General features: G+C 44.7%; 1 protein-coding gene across 1 annotated transcript in view; it reads left to right on the top strand.

Annotated features, from left to right (window-relative positions):
• The window catches only part of LOC120019078 (SAM and SH3 domain-containing protein 1-like), a 309,614-nt gene that overhangs the window by 216,546 nt on the left and 69,214 nt on the right, over positions 1-23,854 (top strand). The window contains exon 2 of the mRNA XM_038962317.1: positions 14,881-15,009. Within this exon, the coding sequence (XP_038818245.1) occupies positions 14,881-15,009 (129 nt within the window). The remainder of the gene's footprint in view (positions 1-14,880; positions 15,010-23,854) is intronic.

Raw genomic sequence — 23,854 nt, forward strand, 5'->3', positions numbered from 1 at the left:
CAGAGGTGTGTGCTTAGTCCCCTTCTGTACTCCCTGTTCACCCACGACTGTGTGGTTGCGCACGACTACAACACCATCATTAAGATTGCCAACGTCACAGCGGTGGTAGGCCTGATCACCGACGACGATGAGACAGCCTATAGGGAGCAGGTCAGAGACCTTGCAGTGTGGTGCCAGGACAACAACCTCTCCCTCAACGTGAGCAAGACAAAGGAGCTGATCGTGGACTACAGGAAAAAGAGGACCGAGCACACCCCCATTCACATTGACTGGGTTATAGTGGAGAAGGTTGAGAGCTTCAAGTTCCTTGGTGTACACTTTACTAAGGACCTATTATGGTCCAAACACACCAACACAGTCGTGAGGAGGGAACGGCTATGCCTATTCCCCCTCAGGAGCCTGAAAAGATTTGACATGGGTCCTCAGATCCTCAAAAAGTTTTACAGCTGCACCATCGAGAGCATCCTGACTGGTTTCATCACCGCTTGGTATGGTAACTGCTCAGCATCTGACCGCAAGGTGCTACAGAGGGTAGTGCGTACGGCCCAGTACATCAATGGGGCCAAGCTTTATGCCATCCAAGACCTCTATAATATGCAGTGTCAGAGGAAGGCCCTAAAAACTGTCTATGAATCCAGCCACCCAAGTCATAGACTGTTCTCTCTGCTACCACACGGCAAGCAGTACCGGAGCGCCAAGTCTGGCACCAAAAGGCTCCTGAACAGCTTCTACCCCCAAGCCATAAGACTGCTGAACAGTTAATCAAATGGCTACCAGGACTATTTACATTGACCCCCTTATTTTATTCTTATTTCTTATTTATTTTTGCACTGACTCTTTTGCAAGTGCTTGATATACACTCTCTGGACTCTAGGGCTGTCCTCATTTAGTCGACTGGTCGATTGTTTGGTCAATAGGCTGTTGGTCGACCAACATTTTTTTAGTTGAGGAGTGGCAAATATACACTACCGTTTAAAAGTTTGGGGTCACTTAGAAATGTCCTTGTTTTTGAAAGAAAATAAACTTTTTTGTAAATTGAAATAACATCAAATTGATCAGAAATACAGTGTAGACATTGTTAATGTTGTAAATGACTATTGTAGCTGGAAACGGCTGATTTTTAATGGAATTTTCTACAGAGGCGTGCAGAGGCCCGTTATCAGCAACTATCACTCCTGATTTCCAATGGCACTTTGTTTTAGCTAATCCAAGTTTATCATTTTAAAAGGCTAACTGATCATTAGAAAACCCTTTTGCAATTATGTTAGCACAGCTAACACAGCAGACTCTATGTCGATCAATATATATTTTTTGTCGGGGACAGCCGTACTGGACTCTAACCACACACCCACACGTACTACACTGACACTGACACTCCAACACACACACACACACACACACACACACACACACACACACACACACACACACACACACACACACACACACACACACACACACACACACACACACACACACACACACACACACACACACACACACACACACACATAAAACACACATTCAAATTCCTTCACACTCTTCACACACGCTGCTGCTACTCTCAGATGATTATCTATGCATAGTCACTTTAGCCCTACCTACATGTACATATTACCCCTACCTACATGTACATATTACCCCTACCTACATGTACATATTACCCCTACCTACATGTACATATTACCGGTACCCCTTGTATATAGCCTCGTTATTGTTATTCAAATCAAATCAAACTTTATTTGTCACATGCGCCGAATACAACAAGTTTAGACCTTACCGTGAAATGCTTACTTACAAGCCCTTAACCAACAATGTAGTTCCAGAAGAGTTAAGCAAATATTTACCAAATAAACTAAAGTAAAAAAAATATAAAAAGTTACACAATAAAATAACAATAATGAGGCTATATACAGGGGTACCGGTACTGAGTTAATGTGCGGGGGTACAGGTTAGTCAAGGTAATTTGTACATGTAGGTAGGGGTGTGTTACTGTTTTTCCTTTAGTTTATTTATCACATTTCTATTTGCCTTGTTGAAATATAAAGTAATGGCGGTGCTAAATCCCAGAAACCACATGTTATGTAATTTCCTTTAGAAGTACAGGCTGTAAGTGACTGGAAATGGTTTGAATACTGTAGCACAGCTGCCAAAACTCCACCTTATATCTGTGCTGTTTCAGTCAGTATTTCTGTAGAAGTAATCACAGGGCCAACAATATGGCCATTGTTCAATCCCCAGTGTTTATGAAACCTTTACAATTCAAAGGCCTCAGCACAATGGATTCCCAATATTTTTGGCAACAAAATGGCAGTGCTATATTTAGTTTGTTGTCAGTACGTAATGCTTTTCTATGGCCTTTGTCTCTGGGGCCCTACATGAGAATGCCCTTTTGAGTAAGCCTGTGCCTGAGCCTATTGAAACATCTGAACACTACTGTTACAGATTAGTAAAGCCATTTGGGGTGCAGCTTCTCAGTAACCAATGAATGTGAAGTCTACATACCAAGTTTTTTCTGACATACATCTAATCTGGCTAATTTGGTTGTATGACTACAGATGATGGAGGACCTTTATTTGAAAGGAAAAAACATAAACCTGCGGACACTCGGCCCTCCGTGGAATGAGTTTGACACCCCTGCACTACAAGTTTTATAATTCCTGTACTCCTGCAACAGGCTGATCAAATTAAGATCCAACATCTGTAGTCCACCACTCTACTGTTGATTGTTTTATTCACTACAGTTCTAACTACATCAGAGAGTCCTGGGTACAGAAGGTAATTACCAGGGAGTGAATTGAAATTCCAGTTCAAGAATGAATGAATTTAATTATAATTTATCGTAAACCTATTAATGGCCGTGCAGTGACTAGGTGATTCATCGTTCATCATAGTTAACTCAAGCGTGGAGGTCTGTGGTCCTCTGTCATGCCTGTAGTGACATTGCTAGGAGCCCCTCTGCCTGAGGTTAAACCACCGCTAGGAATGTGTTTAATGAGAATACCTTTGTGAACCAGTAATTTATTTGTGGTTACAGCAGGGTAAACATAGACCTAAGCCAATTAACAATTCGGGGCTGTTAAGGGATTTAAAAAGTAATATGCCCACTCACACTCTTAACATGTTTGGCTGACCATCCTTAAAGTTTTTCTAGCACTGTTGCATTATGGGTACATGAGCATCTCTGCTGTTTGAACAGGGTTAGTAGACTGGAGCCGACCCAACTCTGGTTCTTTGAAGAAATGAAGTTTCAGCAAGTCCTTAAATCGGATCTGACATTTTTTTGTAGGATGTGCATGTTATTATTCTTGTATCTAGCTTACCATAAATAATGTTAAAAGGCAGCATGCCATGTATAACATTTCCACAATGTTAGTGTGTATGGATGCAGGTGTGTATGGATGCAGGTGTGTATGGATGCAGGTGTGTATGGATGCAGGTGTGTATGGATGCAGGTGTGTATGGATGCAGGTGTGTATGGGTGGATATTTGGAAGTACCAGTCCTCAACAGCATAAACACAGTACACACCGTTAGTACCTCCCTCTGCAAACGGTGTCTGAGCAGTTAGTTCAAACAGTGATTTTGCTCTATTCTGCGTCAGCTTCTAATTCAGGGGTGTCAAACTCATTCCATGGAGGGCCTAGTGTCTGCTGCTTTTTTTCCAATAAAGACCTAGACAAGGTGAGGGGAGTTCCTTACTAATTAGTGACCTCATCAATCAAGCCCGAAAACCCGCAGACACTCGGCCCTCCGTAGAATGAGTTTGACATGTACTCTAATTTGATCACATATCTGGACAGCTGACAGTCCTCCTCTGTATTCCCTATCAGGTATTCTCAAAGGGCTCTCTCATCCCAATCTGCATGGATGTCTGCCTCAAAGTTTAGTATCAGGAAGACATTTTGTTAGATTTGAGGAAATAGTATATGTAAAGTTTTTCAGACATCCGTACAGTATGAGTGGGTTCTGTCTCCCATCTCAAGGGCTTGTTGATACTTTCCTGCTACCCAGCCTTTGATATGTTTTATTAGTGAGCCCATTCAGCCCAAATGTATTTTGAAACTGTGTCTGTGACAACATATGGTCAACTTAAAAGAAACCTCAATTTGTTTAAAGAGTGTCTCCTCCTCCAATATAGCATTGTGTAGTTGCTGAGCTGTCTGCCTCTGTCTCAGCACCCCTCTGTCCTAGCCCAGCCTTAGTAAAGCCACATCAACCCTGGTCCAACCTAGGTTTGCCACATTTGAGCCTAGGATGGCCAGCTCAGCTCAGATCTCCCCCTCCCAGTCAGGGGCCAGGCAGGGCTGGCAGGTGTTTCTCTCAGTGCTGTGGAGGATATCCTCAGGAAGCTCCTCTGGAGGGGGGTGGGCCTCAAGTCTGCCCGGGCCTTCCTACAGCCTGGGCTGGGATGCTGGTGTAGGGGTGGGACAGGGGTATGAGCAGGTGTGGAGTCCATTCTCCCCCACAGCTAAAGCCTGGAGGGAGGAGTGGAGCGAGGGAGGAGTAGAGTGAGGGATCGCTTACCCTCCGTTGCCTTTGTAGGGAGAAGTTGTTTGGGCACCGCCAGCCTGGTCAGTCTCTTGGGGTTGGAGTCAATGTGTTCTATGATTTAGGAGGAAACATGAGCGAGGCGCTAATTCACTTACTCCTGCTTGTAATGAATCATGAAAATGATACGAGTGAGTGGGATAGTTTCTTTAACCGCCGCCCTAGTGTTCTGAACTGGTAACAAGTGTAACCGATCGTATCACTGTCGTTCTAGCGTTGCATCAGATACGTGATGGCCATAGTCATCTGTCACTATGCACTCCCCTAGAGGATGTCTAGCTAGTCACAAGTCTAGTCCTGACACTGACAAAAGCCTTGTGCACAGCGCGAACAGAACAGCATAACTCAATAAGCACGGAACCGGCCTCAGTATGAAAAGCAGCGCTGTCTGGAATGTGTACCTAAAGCTAGGAGCAGAACAAACACGTTAGCTAGAGCGAATGGTTTAGAGACCTCTGTAATGTCTTCTGGCATGACAAATAAAAGCACTGGCTTTGAGAGAGGGAGAGAGAGAGAGAGCACCAAACTATATTGCATGCGAAGGTGGACAACATCTGTAGCAGTGGAATGCTTTGAAATGCTGGTCATGGCTCACATCAACACCATCATCCCAGACACCCTGGACCCACTCCAATTCGCATAACGCTCCAACAGATCCATAGATGACGCAATCTCCATTGCACGCCACACTGCTCTTTCCCACCTTGACAAAAGGGGTGCGTGTTTAGTCCCCTCCTTTTACTCCCTGTTCATCCACAACTGCATGGCTGTGCACGACTCCAACACTGCTCACGACTCCAAGCAATATTAAGTTTGCAGACGACACGACGGTGGTAGGCCTGATCACTGACAACAACGAGACAGCCTATAGGGAGGAGGCAAAAGACCTGGCAGTGTGGCGTTACAGAGGGTAGTGCGTACGGCCCAGTACATCACTGGGGCCGAGCTCCCTGCCATCCAGGACCTTTATACCAGGTGGTGTCAGAGGAAGGCCCTAAACATTTTCAAAACAGCAAAATGTTCCTGAACAGCTTTACACCCAAGACGTAAGACAGCTGCACAGTTAATCAATGGTTACCTGGACTATTTGCATTGACCCCCTTTTTTTGCACTGACATTGTTGCACTGGCTCTATGCACACTCACTGGACTGGCAGTTACTACACTGGCATTGTTGCACTGGCTCTATGCACACTCACTGGACTGGCAGTTACTACACTGGCATTGTTGCACTGGCTCTATGCACACTCACTGGACTGGCACATACTACACTGACATTGTTGCACTGACTCTATGCACACTCACTGGACTGACACATACTACACTGACATTGTTGCACTGGCTCGATGCACACTCACTGGACTGGCACATACTGCACTGACATTGTTGCACTGGCTCTATGCACACTCACTGGACTGACACATACTACACTGACATTGTTGCACTGGCTCTATGCACACTCACTGGACTGACACATACTGCACTGACATTGTTGCACTGACTCTATGCACACTCACTGGACTGACACATACTACACTGACATTGTTGCACTGGCTCTATGCACACTCACTGGACTGACACATGCTACACTGACATTGTTGCACTGACTCTATGCACACTCACTGGACTGACACATACTACACTGACATTGTTGCACTGGCACTATGCACACTCACTGGACTGACACATGCTACACTGACATTGTTGCACTGACTCTATGCACACTCACTGGACTGGCACATACTGCACTGACATTGTTGCACTGACTCTATGCACACTCACTGGACTGACACATACTACACTGACATTGTTGCACTGGCTCTATGCACACTCACTGGACTGGCACATACTGCACTGACATTGTTGCACTGACTCTATGCACACTCACTGGACTGACACATACTACACTGACATTGTTGCACAGGCTCTATGCACACTCACTGGACTGGCACATACTGCACTGACATTGTTGCACTGACTCTATGCACACTCACTGGACTGACACATACTACACTGACATTGTTGCACAGGCTCTATGCACACTCACTGGACTGGCACATACTGCACTGACATTGTTGCACTGACTCTATGCACACTCACTGGACTGACACATACTACACTGACATTGTTGCACTGGCTCTATGCACACTCACTGGACTGACACATACTACACTGACATTGTTGCACTGGCTCTATGCACACTCACTGGACTGACACATACTACACTCACACTCCAAAGCACACTCACTCACCCACACACTCACACTCCAACACACAAATACACACACACACACACACACACACACACACACACACACACACACACACACACACACACACACACACACACACACACACACACACACACACACACTCACACATAGACACACACACACACACACACACACACACACACACACACACACACACACACACACACACACACACACACACACACACACACACACACACACACACACACACTCACACTCCAACACACAAATACACACACACACACACACACACACTTTCACACTCTTCACATACACTGCTGCTACTCTGTTTATTATCTCTCCTGATTGCCTAGTCACTTTTAACCCTACCTACATGTACATGTTATCTCAATTACTTCAACTACCCTGTACTCCTGCATATTGACTCGGTACCTGTACTCCTTGTATATAGCCTCATTATTGTTATTTTATTGTGTTAGTATTTACATAAATGTTTTACTTTTTATTTTACTTTTTAACTCTGCATTGCTGGGAAAGGGCTCATAAGTAATCATTTCACGGTAATGTCTGCACCTGTTGTATTAGGTGCATGTGACAAATACAATTTGATTGGATTTCAACATCAATTAAAAGAAAATAAATGTAGAGATTAGTACTGTAGCTAACTTGGCAGTTAGTTGTTAGCATGCGAGAAGACCTAAAAGGTCAGTGCACTGAGTTTAGCCCTGCATGCTGGTTATGGAATGTTTTAATAACTGACAGAAGGGTCTTGGTGTGCTATTTACAAAGGGGAAGTTATTTCAGCTGAGTGTACATTCTTGCTACTTTTGTTGTTTTCTTTGCCTCAGAAAGCACAGAAAGATCAGCTTGCTTGCTCATGAGGTATTTGTCCTCATAGACTACCATTGAGCGCTCTGGGAAATCAGGACCTTGAATCCATCCAGGAGAAGTGTTGAATTGCAACACAGGAGATTCCCCTAGATTTCATTCCAAAGAAGTTAACAGTAAAGGGTTGCAGCTCCGGCACAATGAGAGCACAGAGTTCATATTTCAGCATGGCTGTTTAGATCGGATTGAGGTGCACTGAGTGAGTTATGGTTTGCATGCCTTTTTAGTTCCGTTTGAGCAGATTCTTCTCAGAGCATACAAAGTCAATTGGCTGTTGAGTTACAGAGTGTGTGTTTGAAATAGGCGATTTGAGTAGATGGTTGCATCACTACATACAGTAGCTACCTACATCTGCCTGATAAGGAAGGTGTTTCTGGGTCATCATGGGGCATGACCTTGTAACGTTAAGGCTTTGGTTTGTACGGTATGCCTATGACATGTAGAGAATATCCATGCATTACTGTTCAGCAGTGGCCCATGGATGCCTCCCAGATGCCATGGATAATACTGTTGCACCACCACCCCCTACCCTCCCAGTGTGGTCACATTGAGAATGACAGGAATTCTATGGTTAATTAATTAGCTGAGCAGAGGTCAGCAGGACCCCATGTCACCCCCTACATTTCCTCATGTCCTTATATGTTACTCACCCATGGGGATAGATTCCAGTCTGAACACTCTCTCCTATACCTCTCTCTGTCAATGGAAAATGGAGAATATTCTCATGTGGAATCATGGACTGAAACCTCTAAACCTATGGCTGTTAGTCAGACATGTATTTCAAAGAATAATGCAGAATTATTCATAATAACAGTCCCTGTAAGTTTAGAGACAGTAAACCATGAGCCAAGTCCTGTCAGTCAGGTCAGTCCTCCCACTAGTGGTTTAGAATAACAAACTCCAGCCTCAAGAGTTTTTTACTGGAAAACCTCACAGCCTTCCCTCCACGCCGTTGGTAAGAGCATTGTTCCGTAAAGTCTTGAAGTAAAGTAAGGAGATTGGACCTGTCCCTAAAGTGTTGGCACTGTGTTCTGAAGAGGTTCAGCTGAACATGAAATTAGGAATGGTCAGTGAGGCGAGCAAGAACAGTCTTATCTCTCTCTCTCTCTCTCTCTCTCTCTCTCTCTCTCTCTCTCTCTCTCTCTCTCTCTCTCTCTCTCTCTCTCCTCTCGCTCTCTCTCCTCTCGCTCTCTCTCTCCTCTTCTCTTCTCGCTCCTCTCCTCTTCTCTCTACTCTTCTCTCTTTCCTCTCCTCTCTCTTACACCTTGGGTGTTGTCTTTTATAGCCTGTTCTGACTGTGAACATGACTATTGAACTTGACTCAAGGCAGGGTGGTGCACTCTTGTATACACAGGGTGGGAGCCAAACAAGGTTTGGTCTATTGCATTATGGGTTTTTTCAACTCCATAAAACCGTTGTTGTTGTTATTCCTTCCTTTTTGTTTTAATTCAATACACACACATACATTAACATAATGTTTAGTGATGCACCGATATTACATTTTTGGCCGATACCAATATCCAATATTTTCCTTGCCAAAAAAACGATACTGATACCGATAAACAATATTTACAATTTTAGCGGCCTTTTAAGCATTCTAGTACAGTTAAATAGTTAACACACACGCTGACGCAGCAGTCTAAGGCACTGCATCTCAGTGCAAGAGGCGTCACTACAGTCCCTGGTTTGAATCCAAGCTGTATCACATCCCGCCGTGATTGGGAGTCCCATAGGGCGAAGCACAATTGGCCCAGTGTCGTCCGGGCCATCATTGTAAATAAGAATTTGTTCTTAACTGACTTGCCTAGTTAAATAAAGGTTACACACACACCACACTGACCAAAAAGTTGTTGGCATTTTTATGTCCCCATTACCAGTAAAACATAATCAAAGCCTTTTTCTTTCACTTACTTGCTGTGCTGTTTTGTTGTTCATTTGTTTAGTCGTTTCATTCTCAACCAGGATTTCTATGGAACGCTGTTTGGGTCTTTGACGTGTGACGTGTCAAATAAGCTTGTTGACCAATCACATAATAATTTCCGATTTGTTCACCGATATATGCTGCATCCCTAATCATTTTAGGACACTCAGATTTTCAACGGGTGGTTTAGCCTGCTAGCCTAATAGACACAGACCACAGGGTTGTTGTTGGTCAGATAAAGCAAAGAGTAAAGTCTTCTCCTGTGTTAGATAAAGGCTGTCTCCCAAACCTACATATGTTTTACCCCCTCCAAGCCCCCAGCCTCCCCAGTCAATACCTCCTCACAAATCACCCCTGTCCACTGGCTCCATACCCCCTCAGTACCCCCCTCACACTGCCATATGGACTATTGTTATCACATTCCTTCACTCCCACACACACACAAACGCACACTCACTCTCACATACACAATCACTTACAATAAACAGATACATAGTCAATCACTTCCATCTTTCTTTCTTTTTACCTTAACTGACTTGCCTAGTTAAATAAAGAACAATTTCTTTATTTAACTAGGCGGCCTAGGAACAGTGGGTTAACTGCCTTGCAGAACGACAGATTTTTACCTTGTTAGCTCTGGGATTCAATCTTGCAACCTTTCAGTTACTGGTCCAATGCTCTAAACACTAGGCTACTACCTACCATCCCTTGTCATCTTGTCATTGTCTCATGTGCATACAAGCTGTCCGTTATGAAGTGGGCCGCCAGTCCAGCTCCCAGTCATTCTCCCAGTCAGGCTCCAATTCAGGCTCTTAGTCAGGCTCCCAGCTGTGTAGAGGCTGATTGAGGGGCTGCATGAGCTCATGGTAGGAGAGGAATCCCAGGTATGCTACACACACACTGGCCTCCCTGAGAGGAACACTGCAGTAAGGAAAGACCTAACACTGTAACAGCACTGTAACAACACTGTAACAACACTGTAACAGCACTGCAACAGCACTGAAACAGCACTGCAACAGCACTGAAACAGCACTGCAACAGCACTGCAACAGCACTGAAACAGCACTGAAACAGCACTGCAACAGCACTGTAACAGCACTGTAACAACACTAATAACACTAACAGCACTATAACAGCACTGCAACCAGCACTGCAACAACACTGAAACAGCACTGAAACAGCACTGAAACAGCACTGCAACAGCACTGTAACAGCACTGTAACAACACTAATAACACTAACAGCACTATAACAGCACTGCAACCAGCACTGCAACCAGCACTGAAACATCACTGAAACAGCACTGAAACAGCACTGCAACAGCACTGAAACAGCACTGCAACAGCACTGCAACAGCACTGAAACAGCACTGCAACAGCACTGAAACAGCACTATAACAGCACTGAAACAGCACTGCAACAGCACTGCAACAGCACTGAAACAGCACTGCAACAGCACTGTAACAACACTAATAACACTAACAGCACTATAACAGCACTGCAACCAGCACTGCAACCAGCACTGAAACATCACTAAAACATCACTGAAACAGCACTGCAACAGCACTGCAACAGCACTGCAACAGCACTGAAACAACTATAACAGCACTGTAATACTGTAACAGCACTGTAACAGCACTGCAACAGCACTGAAACAGCACTGCAACAGCACTGCAACAGCACTGAAACAGCACTGCAACAGCACTGAAACAGCACTATAACAGCACTGAAACAGCACTGCAACAGCACTGTAACAGCACTATAACAGCACTGCAACATCACTGAAACAGCACTGCAACAGCACTGTAACAGCACTATAACAGCACTGCAACAGCACTGTAACAGCACTGTAACAACACTAACAACACTAACAGCACTATAACAGCACTGTAACAACACTGCAACAGCACTGTAACATCACTGCAACAGCACTGTAACAGCACTGCAACAGCACTGTAACAGCACTGTGACAGCACTATAACAGCACTACAACAGCACTGCAACAGCACTGAAACAGCACTGCAACAGCACTGCAACAGCACTGAAACAGCACTGCAACAGCACTGAAACAGCACTGCAACAGCACTGTAACAGCACTGTAACAGCACTGCAACAGCACTGCAACAGCACTGTAACAACACTGTAACAGCACTGTAACACTGTAACACCACTGTAACAACACTGTAACAACACTGTAACAAGACCACAATAAAGCACATTGTAATGTTAAACTACAGCATAGGACATTGGCTTTACCTATGGGTCTGGAGCTTGGACAGTTGAAGTATTACAGACAAACAGTGCTGACAGATGAGATGGAATCCATGCCTGCCTATACAGTATTCTAGGCATTTAACACAGACAGTCTGCTGAACATCTGTACATTTAATACACAAACTTCTTTACACAAACTGGAGTTGTGACTAAGATGTTTACACAGACATGGACAGCTTGTTTTATAGACCCAGAAAGGTAATGAACTGTCACTAAATATCTGGCTGAGTTGTAATCAGGCATTCTACATGGACAGATACACTGACTCCAACTCTAGTATCTGGGTCTGTCACCCTCTTGGACATGGTTGTGCCATGTTTCTGGGGATTAGGCAGTACTGTAGCTAGTCTGTAATAAGACTGTGCTTCTCTCTCTGAGGGAGGAATGTGTGGAGACACGTGTCTGCTCTCTGCCCAGAGAGTGAGAGAGTGCCTCCATAGGGAATCTCAGCCACCTCTAACCATATGTCACAGTCTGGACATAGCTGGAGTTACTAGGAACTATTCTATGGGAGGAGGAGGAGTGAGTGGAGGAAAATAAAGCTGAACAATCTGTATTTTTGACACGGGGCCTCTGTCTGTCTAGAATGTATTTGAATCTTCTGTTGTTAATGTGTAATGCATTACCGATGGGTGATGGTGGGATTCACTTCAGGTTTGTGTTTTTCCACAGTGTGGACTAGTTTGTTGTTTTCATCCTGACTGTTGTTTTGGAAAGCCCTCTCAGAAGAAGCCCCTCTCTCTGCCTCCCCAGGGTGTGTGTGTGTGCGTCTGCCCGGAGTTTATGTGTGTGTGTGGCACACTGACTCCACAGTGCCCCATTCATCCCATGTTGGCACAGAGATACTGGGTCCTGTTTAGAGGACCACAGAGAGAGACAGAGACAGACTAAGACTGAGAGAGACCGTTCACTCCTCGCAGAGTGACTCAATGCATGCTGACCACTCACCAAACCAGGCAATGACTAGATCAACACTAATGAATATTGAACGATTGGCCATCACTGCTATGGTTGTCAACATACACAGCCCGAGTAGTTATGAGTCCGAGCACCATAGAGAGACACTTCTCAAATCTTCTCAGTGAAAGATGTTTCAGTTGCTCTCCAACCCCAATCAGTTAGTAGTACAATTGCCCCTTCGCTAAGCCCCACCACAGAATATTGGGCAACCAATCGCAGCGCTCCAATGGATAGCAACTGTCATCGAGTCTGACACCTTAGACAAGCTCACATTTCAAACGCATGAAAGTCAATGAGCGCTATGACAAAACTGTGAGTTTTCATCAAAAAGTAGCTAAATTGTTTAAATGGCTAAATTACAGTGCACCAGGTTTACTTGCTACTGTGATTCCTGAAATGCAGAACCTGCATTTTGTTAATAAAAAAAGTATACTTTTGTTTTATTTGCAAGCTCAGCTGGTTAGCTAGCTCTCAGTCTTACTGACCACAAAACGTTGCTAACGCTAGCTAGCCACTTAATATAACAGATTTTCTCGAAATGTATGTTAGCTAGCTAAGTTATCTGTATTATGAATACACCTATAATCTGCTGTCGACATCAGGATACGACTTGAGAGAACTAGTTAACTCCCAAAATTAGTAGCTTTAACTGCATGACAGTCCATTCAGAGCCATCTAGTGCATAGCTACACCAATGACAGTCCAGCACAACATACCCGATAGTCTCCTGATTAATAAGGGGTAGTCTGTGTTTAATTTTATTGTGTATTAAAAACACAGTTTGAGATCGTTGCGAGAGGTTTTCTCCAGTAGTTTGAATGGGGAATGGAGCTTCTTGGGAAAATGTTGTCCGAGGTTGCAACATTAACCTAGTGGGTGGGTCTTAGTGAAGGGTCGATGGCTATGACTCTCACTCATAACCTTGGAGTGGAAACACAACCCATACATGTATGTAATTCTCCTCTGCTTTCAATGTATAGCAATGCAGTAGCAGGTTCTGCTTCTTTAGTATTGATTCTACTGTTCCTCTTTGAATCTCCAACAATGTGTTTTGGGGCTAGTGTATTCTGTTGAGTAAGGTCTTTGTTATTTAGAGTGTATGAGTGACTGGAACATACTTCCTCCTTCTACCCAAACACCGTCTTCCACACAAAGACAGGAACCCAGCAGAGAGGTGACCCCCCCCAGCAGGAAGAGGGTGTTTGGGGTTGGGGTTAGGGTTGGGAGAATGTCATAGCCGGGGTTTAAAGGGCATCTCTGATCTGTGATTGTGTATGTTAACTGAGCAAACCCAGGAAACACTCCTGGTTGGCCGCACACCTCCCCTCTAGCAGAGACACAAACCCACTGTCCCAGACAATCTTCATATCAACAGGAGCTTGTTTATAGGTCTTCGTCTTCCACAAATCACACTGATTTACTTTCCTTCTCCTTTCTCCTACCCGTTGTCCTTTCACAACAGGCCATAGCTAGTATAGGCCACAGAGCTAAAGGGTAAAGGTGCTGTAACCTCTAACCCCTCCCTCAGTAGCACCACTGTGTTAGCCAGTTAGCAAATAACTATAGTCCAGATTGGCAACCAGAGGAAGAAGTGGTGTGCGAGTGATTAGATTTGTGTGCCCCTGCCCACCGCCCTCCACACTGCACCACCTGCCTGCTAGTTGATGCCTCTCACGCGCTCCTGATTACAAGCGTATGTGTAGGGGTTTTATTAGGCTGTGCTTCACCCAGAGTGAGAGACAGATGAGGAGCTGAGGTTGTTAGTAGGTATGTTTATCTCACCTGGAGTACTGTACTGTGGAGGTGAAAGCGGTCAGAGGAGTGTGGAGCTTACTGAAAGGAATGACTCAGCCAATGTTATTCCTCCAGACGAAGGCTTTGGTGTCATATTGGGTGCTCAGATTGAGTAATGAGTGTACTATAAAATGTCTCGAGAACCTACATCTTTCCTCCATTCTACCATGTTCGAACATATGAGCTGCTTCTATTTTCTCCCTCGGAATCTCTCTCTCATTCTCAATGTCTCTCTCTCTCTCTCTCTCTCTCTGTTGTGTAGGATGGTTCTCTGGGGAACATTGATGACCTGGCCCAGGAGTATTCTGAGTACTACAACACCTGCTTCAGTGACGTCAGCGACCGCATGGAGGAGCTACGCAAGAGACGTGTGTCCCACGACCTCGACATGGTACGTCCCCACAAACACACTCATCACATACCGAGTACCTACAAACACCAATCATACTGTTGCATGTCCCCACAAACTCAAGGCCATCAATCCTGCTGCAATACAGTGGAACTGAGTCCCCACAAACCATCACCTACTACTGCAGCAGAGTTTAACCAAGTCCTATCAAAACAGGCCCACCAGCTTACATCAATACAATATCAGCTAAAGAGCTGTGGTAACCCGCTTCTTCATGGCTCTACAATTTGTTGTTGAACTTATATAGAATACAACTATGCTGATTTTACTATTGTGAAGTGAGAGCCAAAATGCTTGAGGAAAATGTTCATTTTGTCAGATCTCCTTTTTATAATTCATAGTATCCTCAAACACGTCGTTCTTCGATCAGTTTGATATCTTTACAGAGTGTGATTTCCCAATGTGCTGCCAACAGCCTGGGAGCCAGACCTGGAGTTGGGGGAGGGACGTTTGGAGAGCAATCCAGTGAGTGTTTGTGTTTGTGACTGTGTTCTAAAACACTTAGTTGCCCTCCTGCCTCCTGGTGCCTGAAAGTGCTTGGTTGTGTTTTGGGGCTTCTAGGGGTTCTCATTCACATGGATGTAGGGTAGTGGGGCATGGCACCTCTGTGTTGCCAAGTTACTGGCTGAGGTATTGAAGAATGCAGCTGCTCCTGGCAGAGAGTGCTGCTCTGAGTACCCCTGGGGTCTATGCTCCATACACACACAACACAGAGAGAGATAGGGGGGTTAGTGTTCATATGCTAGCTTTATTAACAGGCTATGATAACACTATTCAAACGATTGGTATCTACTTAGAATCCTTGAAAACAGACAGCATCAGTTCTGAATTCGCATTTCCAGAACTCCAAGTAGGTAACTGGACTGACATCAGTTTATTCTACTCATCCTGAACATAAAAAGAAGTGAGCCGAATTTAATATAGTAACTGATATTTATTTTGTTTTATTCTGTAACAGAAGTCACAGGGACACATTTTGTGTTGAGCACAAAAACAGATAATTCAATTAAGTGGGAAGAGAGTGACTATGCTAGAGACATATTTGTAGGACTCCTATTTCATTGACAAATTTTCACCGTTAATCTCCTCAGCTCTATCATAAAGTACTATCCAGTTATAGGCATAATAGAGGTTGATTAGAAAACGAGAGACACATAGAAACTCCCCCAGGCTTTCAGCAGCCATGTGGTTTTGGTTGATTTGAGAGGTGGGTCTCAATGAAAGATGGTATGGGTGAGTTATGGAGGGCTCAGCTGTCCTGACTGATGTTGGCCAAAGATTATGTCTGCTCTGCTCTCAGCTTTCCAGTGAAGCAATCTCACATCCATCATTGAAGAGTCAGTGTCTGTCGTTTGAGAGAATCTCTCCACAGTTTTATGTGTGTGTGTGTGTGTGTGTGTGTGTGTGTGTGTGTGTGTGTGTGTGTGTGTGTGTGTGTGTGTGTGTGTGTGTGTGTGTGTGTGTGTGTGTGTGTGTGTGTGTGTGTGTGTGTGTGTGTGTGTGTGTGTTCGTGCGTGTGTCTGTATGTGCGTGTGTGTGCATACTGTATACACTGAGTATACCAAACTTTAAGGACACCTACTCTTTCCATGACATAGATTGACCAGGTGAATTCAGGTGAAAGTTATGATGTCTTATTGATGTCACTTATTAAATCCACTTCAATCAGTGTAGATGAAGGGGAGGAGACGGGTTAAAGAAGGATTTTTAAGCCTTGAGACATTTGAGAAATGGATTGTTTATGTGTGCCATTCAGAGGGTGAATGGGCAAGACAAAAGATTGAAGTGCCTTTAAACAGGTTATGGTAGTAGGTACCAGGCGCACCGGTTTGTGACAAGAACTGCAACACTGCTGGGTTTTTCACGCTCAAAAGTTTCCCTTGTGTATCAAGAATGGTCCACCACCCAAAGGACATCCAGCCAACTTGACACAACGGTGGGAATCATTGGAGTCAACATGGGCCAGCATCCCTGTGGAATGCTTTTGACACCTTGTAGCGTCCATGCCCTGACGAATTGAGGCTGTTCTGAGAGCAAAAGAGGGGGGTGCAACTCAATATTAGGAAGGTGCTCCTAATGTTTTGTGCACTCAGTGTATATGTGTTTGTGCATGTGTGTGTGTGCCCCTGTTTATGTGTGTGTCTGCATGTGTGTGTGTTTACGAGTGTGTGAGAGGATGAGTGAAGTGGGCCACCTCTCTGTACGTATTGGGAAGGTTGGGAATGTTCCATCCTGGAGAGATAAAACAGGGGAAGAGGAAGCGTGGATTTACTGCCTGTCTGTCCTGCCTGGAGGAGAGAAGAGCTGGCTGGGTTGGGACAGGACGGGGGCCTGGGGAGTTGGGGTGGGAGGGCTACAGAGCATCTTTAACAGAGCTAGAGGAGGAGGAGGAGGAGCACCTAAAAGCCTGCAGCTGTCTGTCCCTCCTGCACAACTTGGCAAGAGAGAGGAAAGGAAAGAGGAGGAACAGAGAGAATGGAGGGAGGAGATATCAAATCAAATCCAATTTTATTTGTCACATACACATGGTTAGCAGATGTTAATGCGAGTGTAGCGAAATGCTTGTGCTTCTAGTTCCGACAATGCAGTAATAACCAACGAGTAATCTAACCTAACAATTTCACAACAGCTACCTTATACACACAAGTGTAAAGGGATGAAAAATATGTACATAAAGATATATGAATGAGTGATGGTACAGAACGGCATAGGCAAGATGCAGTAGATGGTATCGAGTACAGTATATACATATGAGATGCGTAATGTAGGGTATGTAAATATTATATTAAGTGGCATTGTTTAAAGTGGCTAGTGATACATGTATTACATAAAGATGGCAAGATGCAGTAGGTGGTATAGAGTACAGTATATACACATGAGATGCGTAATGTAGGGTATGTAAATATTATATTAAGTGGCATTGTTTAAAGTGGCTAGTGATACATGTATTACATAAAGATGGCAAGATGCAGTAGGTGGTATAGAGTACAGTATATACACATGAGATGCGTAATGTAGGGTATGTAAACATTATATTAAGTGGCATTGTTTAAAGTGGCTAGTGATACATGTATTACATAAAGATGGCAAGATGCAGTAGGTGGTATAGAGTACAGTATATACACATGAGATGCGTAATGTAGGGTATGTAAACATTATATTAAGTGGCATTGTTTAAAGTGGCTAGTGATACATGTATTACATGTATGGCAGCATCCACTCAATGTTAGTGGTGGCTGTTTAACAGTCTGATGGCCTTGAGATAGAAGCTGTTTTTCAGTCTCTCGGTCCCTGCTTTGATGCACCTGTACTGACCTCGCCTTCTGGATGATAGCGGGGTGAACAGGCAGTGACTCGGGTGGTTGTTGTCCTTGATGATCTTTATGGCCTTCCTGTGACATCGGGTGGTGTAGGTGTCCTGGAGAGCAGGTAGTTTGCCCCCGGTGATGCATTGTGCAGACCTCACTACCCTCTGGAGAGCCTTACGGTTGTGGGCGGAGCAGTTGCCGTACCAGGTGGTGATACAGCCCGATAGGATGCTCTCGATTGTGCATCTGTAAAGGTTTGTGAGTGCTTTTGGTGACAAGCCGAATTTCTTCAGTCTCCTGAGGTTGAAGAGGCACTGCTGCGCCTTCTTCACCACGCTGTCTGTGTGGGTGGACCAATTCAGTTTGTCCGTGATGTGTACGCCGAGGAACTTAAAACTTTCTACCCTCTCCACTACTGTCCCATTGATGTGGATTGGGGGGTGCTCCCTCTGCTGTTTACTGAAGTCCACGATCATCTCCTTTGTTTTGTTGACGTTGAGTGTGAGGTTATTTTCCTGACACCACACTCCGAGGACCCTCACCTCCTCCCTGTAGCCCGTCTCGTCGTTGTTGGTAATCAAGCCTACCACTGTAGTGTCATCTGCAAACTTGATGATTGAGTTGGAGGCGTGCATGGCCACGCAGTCGTGGGTGAACAGGGAGTACAGGAGAGGGCTCAGAACGCACCCTTGTGGGGCCCCAGTGTTGAGGATCAGCGGGGTGGAGATGTTGTTACCTACCCTCACCACCTGGGGGTGGCCCGTCAGGAAGTCCAGTACCCAGTTGCACAGGGCGGGGTCGAGACCCAGGGTCTCGAGCTTGATGACGAGTTTGGAGGGTACTATGGTGTTAAATGCTGAGCTGTAGTCGATGAACAGCATTCTCACATAGGTATTCCTCTTGTCCAGATGGGTTAGGGCAGTGTGCAGTGTGGTTGCGGTTGCGTCGTCTGTGGACCTATTGGGGCGGTAAGCAAATCGGAGTGGGTCTATGGTGTCAGGTAGGGTGGAGGTGATATGGTCCTTGACTAGTCTCTCAAAGCACTTCATGATGACGGAAGTGAGTGCTACGGGGCGGTAGTCGTTTACCTCAGTTACCTTAGCTTTCTTGGGAACAGGAACAATGGTGGCCCTCTTGAAGCATGTGGGAACAGCAGACTGGGATAAGGATTGATTGAATATGTCCGTAAACACACCAGCCAGCTGGTCTGAGCATGCTCTGAGGACGCGGGTGGGAAGATATGGGGTGGGAAGGCTGTTTATTCACTCACTCAGCAGAAGGCAGCTGTAGAAGGAACTATATATCATTATAACTACACTGAGCTTCAAAGTATTGGCACAGTGACACGTTTTTTGTTATTTTGGCTCTGTACTCCAGTACTTTGGATTTGAAATGATACAATGACTATAAAGGTTAAAGTGCAGACTGTCAGCTTTAATTTGGTGGTATTAATCTAATAATCATTGTATAATTTCAAATCCAAAGTGCTGGAGTACAGATCCAAAACAACAAAAAACGTGTCACTGTCCCAATACTTTTGGAGCTCACTGTATATTTAATAACGCCATATTCCATTTTATATGACAACAGACTGACATGATGCATCATATGCATTCCACTGCCATTTCATAGTTTTACCAATGGCACAACTAACTGTTGAAGACAATATTACATCTTTCCCAGTACTGAAACAGAAGCACATAGCAGACATTGTCCAGTCAGTATTTAGTGTTTTCAGGAGAGTGTTCTTGCCAACTGCCGTTACTCCACTCTCCCTTTGGCTGGTGTTATGCGTCTGGACTGGACACCTTCTCAGACAGTCTCAAAACTGGAACAAGGGAGGGAGAAGGCGCAGAGAGAGAGAGAGCAGGTATATCTCACTGGTCATCCCCAAAGCCAACACCTTCTTTGGGCGCCTTTCCTTCCAGTTCTCTGCTGCCAATGACTGGAACGAATAGCAAAAATTGCTGAAGTTGGAGACTTATATCTCCCTCACTAACTTTAAACATCAGGTATCTGAGCAGCTAACCGATCGCTGCAGCTGTACATAGCCCATCTGTAAATAGCCCATCCAATCTACCTACCTCATCCCCATATTGTTTTATTTACTTTTTTGCTCTTTTGCACACCAGTATCTCTACTTGCACATCATCATCTGCACATCTATCACTCCAGTGTTAATTTGCTAAATTGTAATTACTTCGCTACTGTGGCCTATTTATTGCCATTTACCATTTGCACACACTGTATATAGACTTTTTTCTATTGTGTTATTGACTGTACATTTGTTTATTCCATGTGTAACTCTGTGTTGTTGTTTGTGTTGCACTGCTTTGCTTTATCTTGGCCAGGTCGCAGTTGTAAATGAGAACTTGTTCTCAACTAGCTTACCTGGTTAAATAAAGGTGAAATAAAAATGAGAGAGAGAGAGAGAGAGGGAGACTGGGAAATAAATATAGAGAGAAAGAAAGAGAGAGGGAGAATGGGTAGAGAGAAAGAGGGAGATAAGGTAAAGAAAGAGAGCAAGAGAGAGAAGGAGAGAGAGAGGGTGGGGGATTACTCTTGTGCCATATGAAGTGTGTCCAGACAGTGGCTGCCAGCCAGTCCCATCTAGGTTCTCTCTGAAGAGCAATAGGAATGAGTTATATAAAGTCGTTATGATAAAATGTAGAGACGGACAGTACAACAGTACAATGGGCTGGCATTTAGACGTCCCCGCTGGGACATGCCCTTTCAGGGAGGGGTTGTCTATCACAGGGGACGAGGGTGGTGGCTCTCAGTGGACTTGTCCACCCCGCTCCTTCAAAACCTTCTCCTCTTCTCCATTCTCTCATCACCAGGCCTCTCCTCTGTACTGGCCCCATTGTAATCTGTCCTCTTTCCCTTTTGCTGTTCTGATGTGGCTTCCCCTCCCTTCTTCACACTCCTGCTGCAACACACAACGAGCCCTCCCTGTCTGGTCTGGACCAGCCTTTAGTCACTCCCCAGTCACCTCAGGCCAACTCTGACCCTGAAGCATGTGACCCTGTGTCAAAGGTCACTGCAGCTGTTAACTTACCTGAACCTTACACTTTGGCTAGAAGAAGCAAACTTGACAGTGGACATTGGAAGACTGTTCCTCTGTAGTGAGAAAGGCCGTAGGGGAATGTTCTTCAATTCTGGTCCCGGAGACCCACAAGGTCTGCATGCTTTTGTTCCAGTCCAGTACCAGCACACCTGACCAGATTCAACTAATTAAGGTACTTAATTTACTGTGGGTCTTCAGGACCAGGGTTGAGTACCACTTCCCACGGGTCGTCTGGGAGGTTTGTCTCTTAGTCTTTGTACCATGGCAGGCTGTAGTGTTCTACATACGACTGACTGATACCACAGAGCTGAAGTTGCCCCTTGAAAAACACTTTGGAATCCCTTTACAGCTGTGGTCAAGTATTTGTCGACAATGCAAAACCATAGCAGCTTCATATTAGCCTCATAACGAGGTCACAAATCCAAGTATCACATACTTGATAAAGATCCAATTTGCTTTCTTGTTTTCTCTCTCACTTCTCCTCCAGACATCTTGCAACACATCAAACTTTTCGGGGGAAAATGTGTTGCACAAACCAAACAAAACCCCTTGTTAATTTGATTTGTGAAACGCTTCCCCCAACCTCAGAGGCCTGTCCCGACTGTTGTCTTGGTTGTGTTTTAGAAGTGGGGTTCTTGGGCTTCCGAGTGTCGCAGTGGTCTAAGGCACTGCATCTCAGTACAAGAGGTGCCACTACAGCACCACTACAGTCCCTGGTTTGAATCCAGGCTGTATCACATCCGGCCGTGATTGGGAGTCCCATAGGGCGGCGTACAATTGGCCCAGCGTTGTCCGCGTTTGGCCGGGGTAGGCCGCCATTGTAAATAAGAATCTGTTCTTAACTGACTTGCCTAGTTAAATAAAGGTAAAAAAAAATTTTAAACAGCCCCATAGCTGTTGATGGAGGCTCTCTGTCTCTGTAATGACTATCAGCGTACCCTCTTCCTGTCTGACCTGTTAGTTTTATGAGCAGCCAGAACACAAAGTGTTAGGCAAACATCCCTCTAGGAGAATGAAGGCTATGGATTAACTCCATCACGCACAGTCGCCAAGCTGCCTTATAGTCCCACTGACTGTGCTACTTTATCTTCAGGCTTGATTAAGCTTGATTGGTTTGGTCGAGAACAGTTAAACCCCACTGGTGATTCTAACAGGTACCATTCTAACAAGAGTGAGCATTAAACAGATTATAAGCAAACCATTATATAGAATGAAGACTTTGGAACCTATTTGTGTCCCAGTCTCACTCGTCTCTCTACAGCCCAGTCTAAGTACATCAACCCTAGCCATGTAATCGGTGCTGGATGGCTACAGCAGTACGTTGGTCTGTCTTTCTGTCTCTCTGTGATCAGAGAGACACTGAGGGCAGGGCAAGACTGGGCAGGTAGATACTGGAGATACAGAAACCCTGTAGGGGCAGACTGGACTGGCACCTCACTGGAGACAGTTGTATCTCTCTGATTGAATCAGATATGGAAGACAATAATAAGCACAAAAAGCATGTGGTATTTCATCATAACAAACTCTCTAACCCTAACCATTTGTCAAGGTTGACTAAATGTCCCTAGGTTAGTGGTTAGTGAAATGCAAAGCCTTCTCTCCTGCACCAACATCCAGGATCCCAGGTAAGACATTCAGTAAACACTGAAACACCGGAGAACCCCAGTCAGTGACATGTCAGGTGTTGTTGTGAGAGAATCTTTACAGGTGTATGATCTTAATTTGAGCCAGTTTGCTACAGCAGGAAAATAGTCCTGCAACAACAGGAAATGTGAATGATTTATGTGGATTATAATTTATGGACATTTTTGTAGGGGTTGATACATTTTTCATCTTAAATTTCAAAGTGAAAATTACAATCGTTAGAAGCCTTTTAAAAACTCAAATACACTACAAGCTTGCATTTCCTGCTTTGCAGGAACATTCTCAGCATCAAACGAGTGATCCAATTAAGATCCGACATCTGTAGCGCCTCATGTTCTCTATAATGGTTTCTAATGTAGAGATGCGTGTGAGCCTCAGTTGGTTCAGGACTCAAGCTCAGGCATGTCTGTTGTGCTGCTCTGTGAGGTAAGCTGATGCCTGTAATTATGGGCTAATACCTAGTTGAAGAGAATTCACCTCATTACTTTGATATGGGGTCAGTTCAACAAAGTTAGACATGCTACAGTAGGAGACAATCTGACTCTGGGTTTGCTCCAACTATTCCACTTCCTAAACGTTATTTATTACTTAGCCTATTATCTTTCAGGCACAATAAGCTCCCAAAAGGAAAGTAAACACGTTGATGTTTTGTACGTGTGTTAAAGGCCAGAATGCCCAGGTAGTGTTACTGCCAACGAAAGTGGTTTGCACTTGGCAGTGTAGCTATCAGCAGAGGTTTGTCTGTAGATGTTTGGTGTTGCTGTGTTTTTAGACCCTTAGCTGCTCTGCTAGTGAACTATTTATAGAT

Source organism: Salvelinus namaycush, chromosome 24 (assembly GCF_016432855.1).
Source record: "Salvelinus namaycush isolate Seneca chromosome 24, SaNama_1.0, whole genome shotgun sequence".
Lineage (NCBI taxonomy): Eukaryota > Metazoa > Chordata > Actinopteri > Salmoniformes > Salmonidae > Salvelinus > Salvelinus namaycush.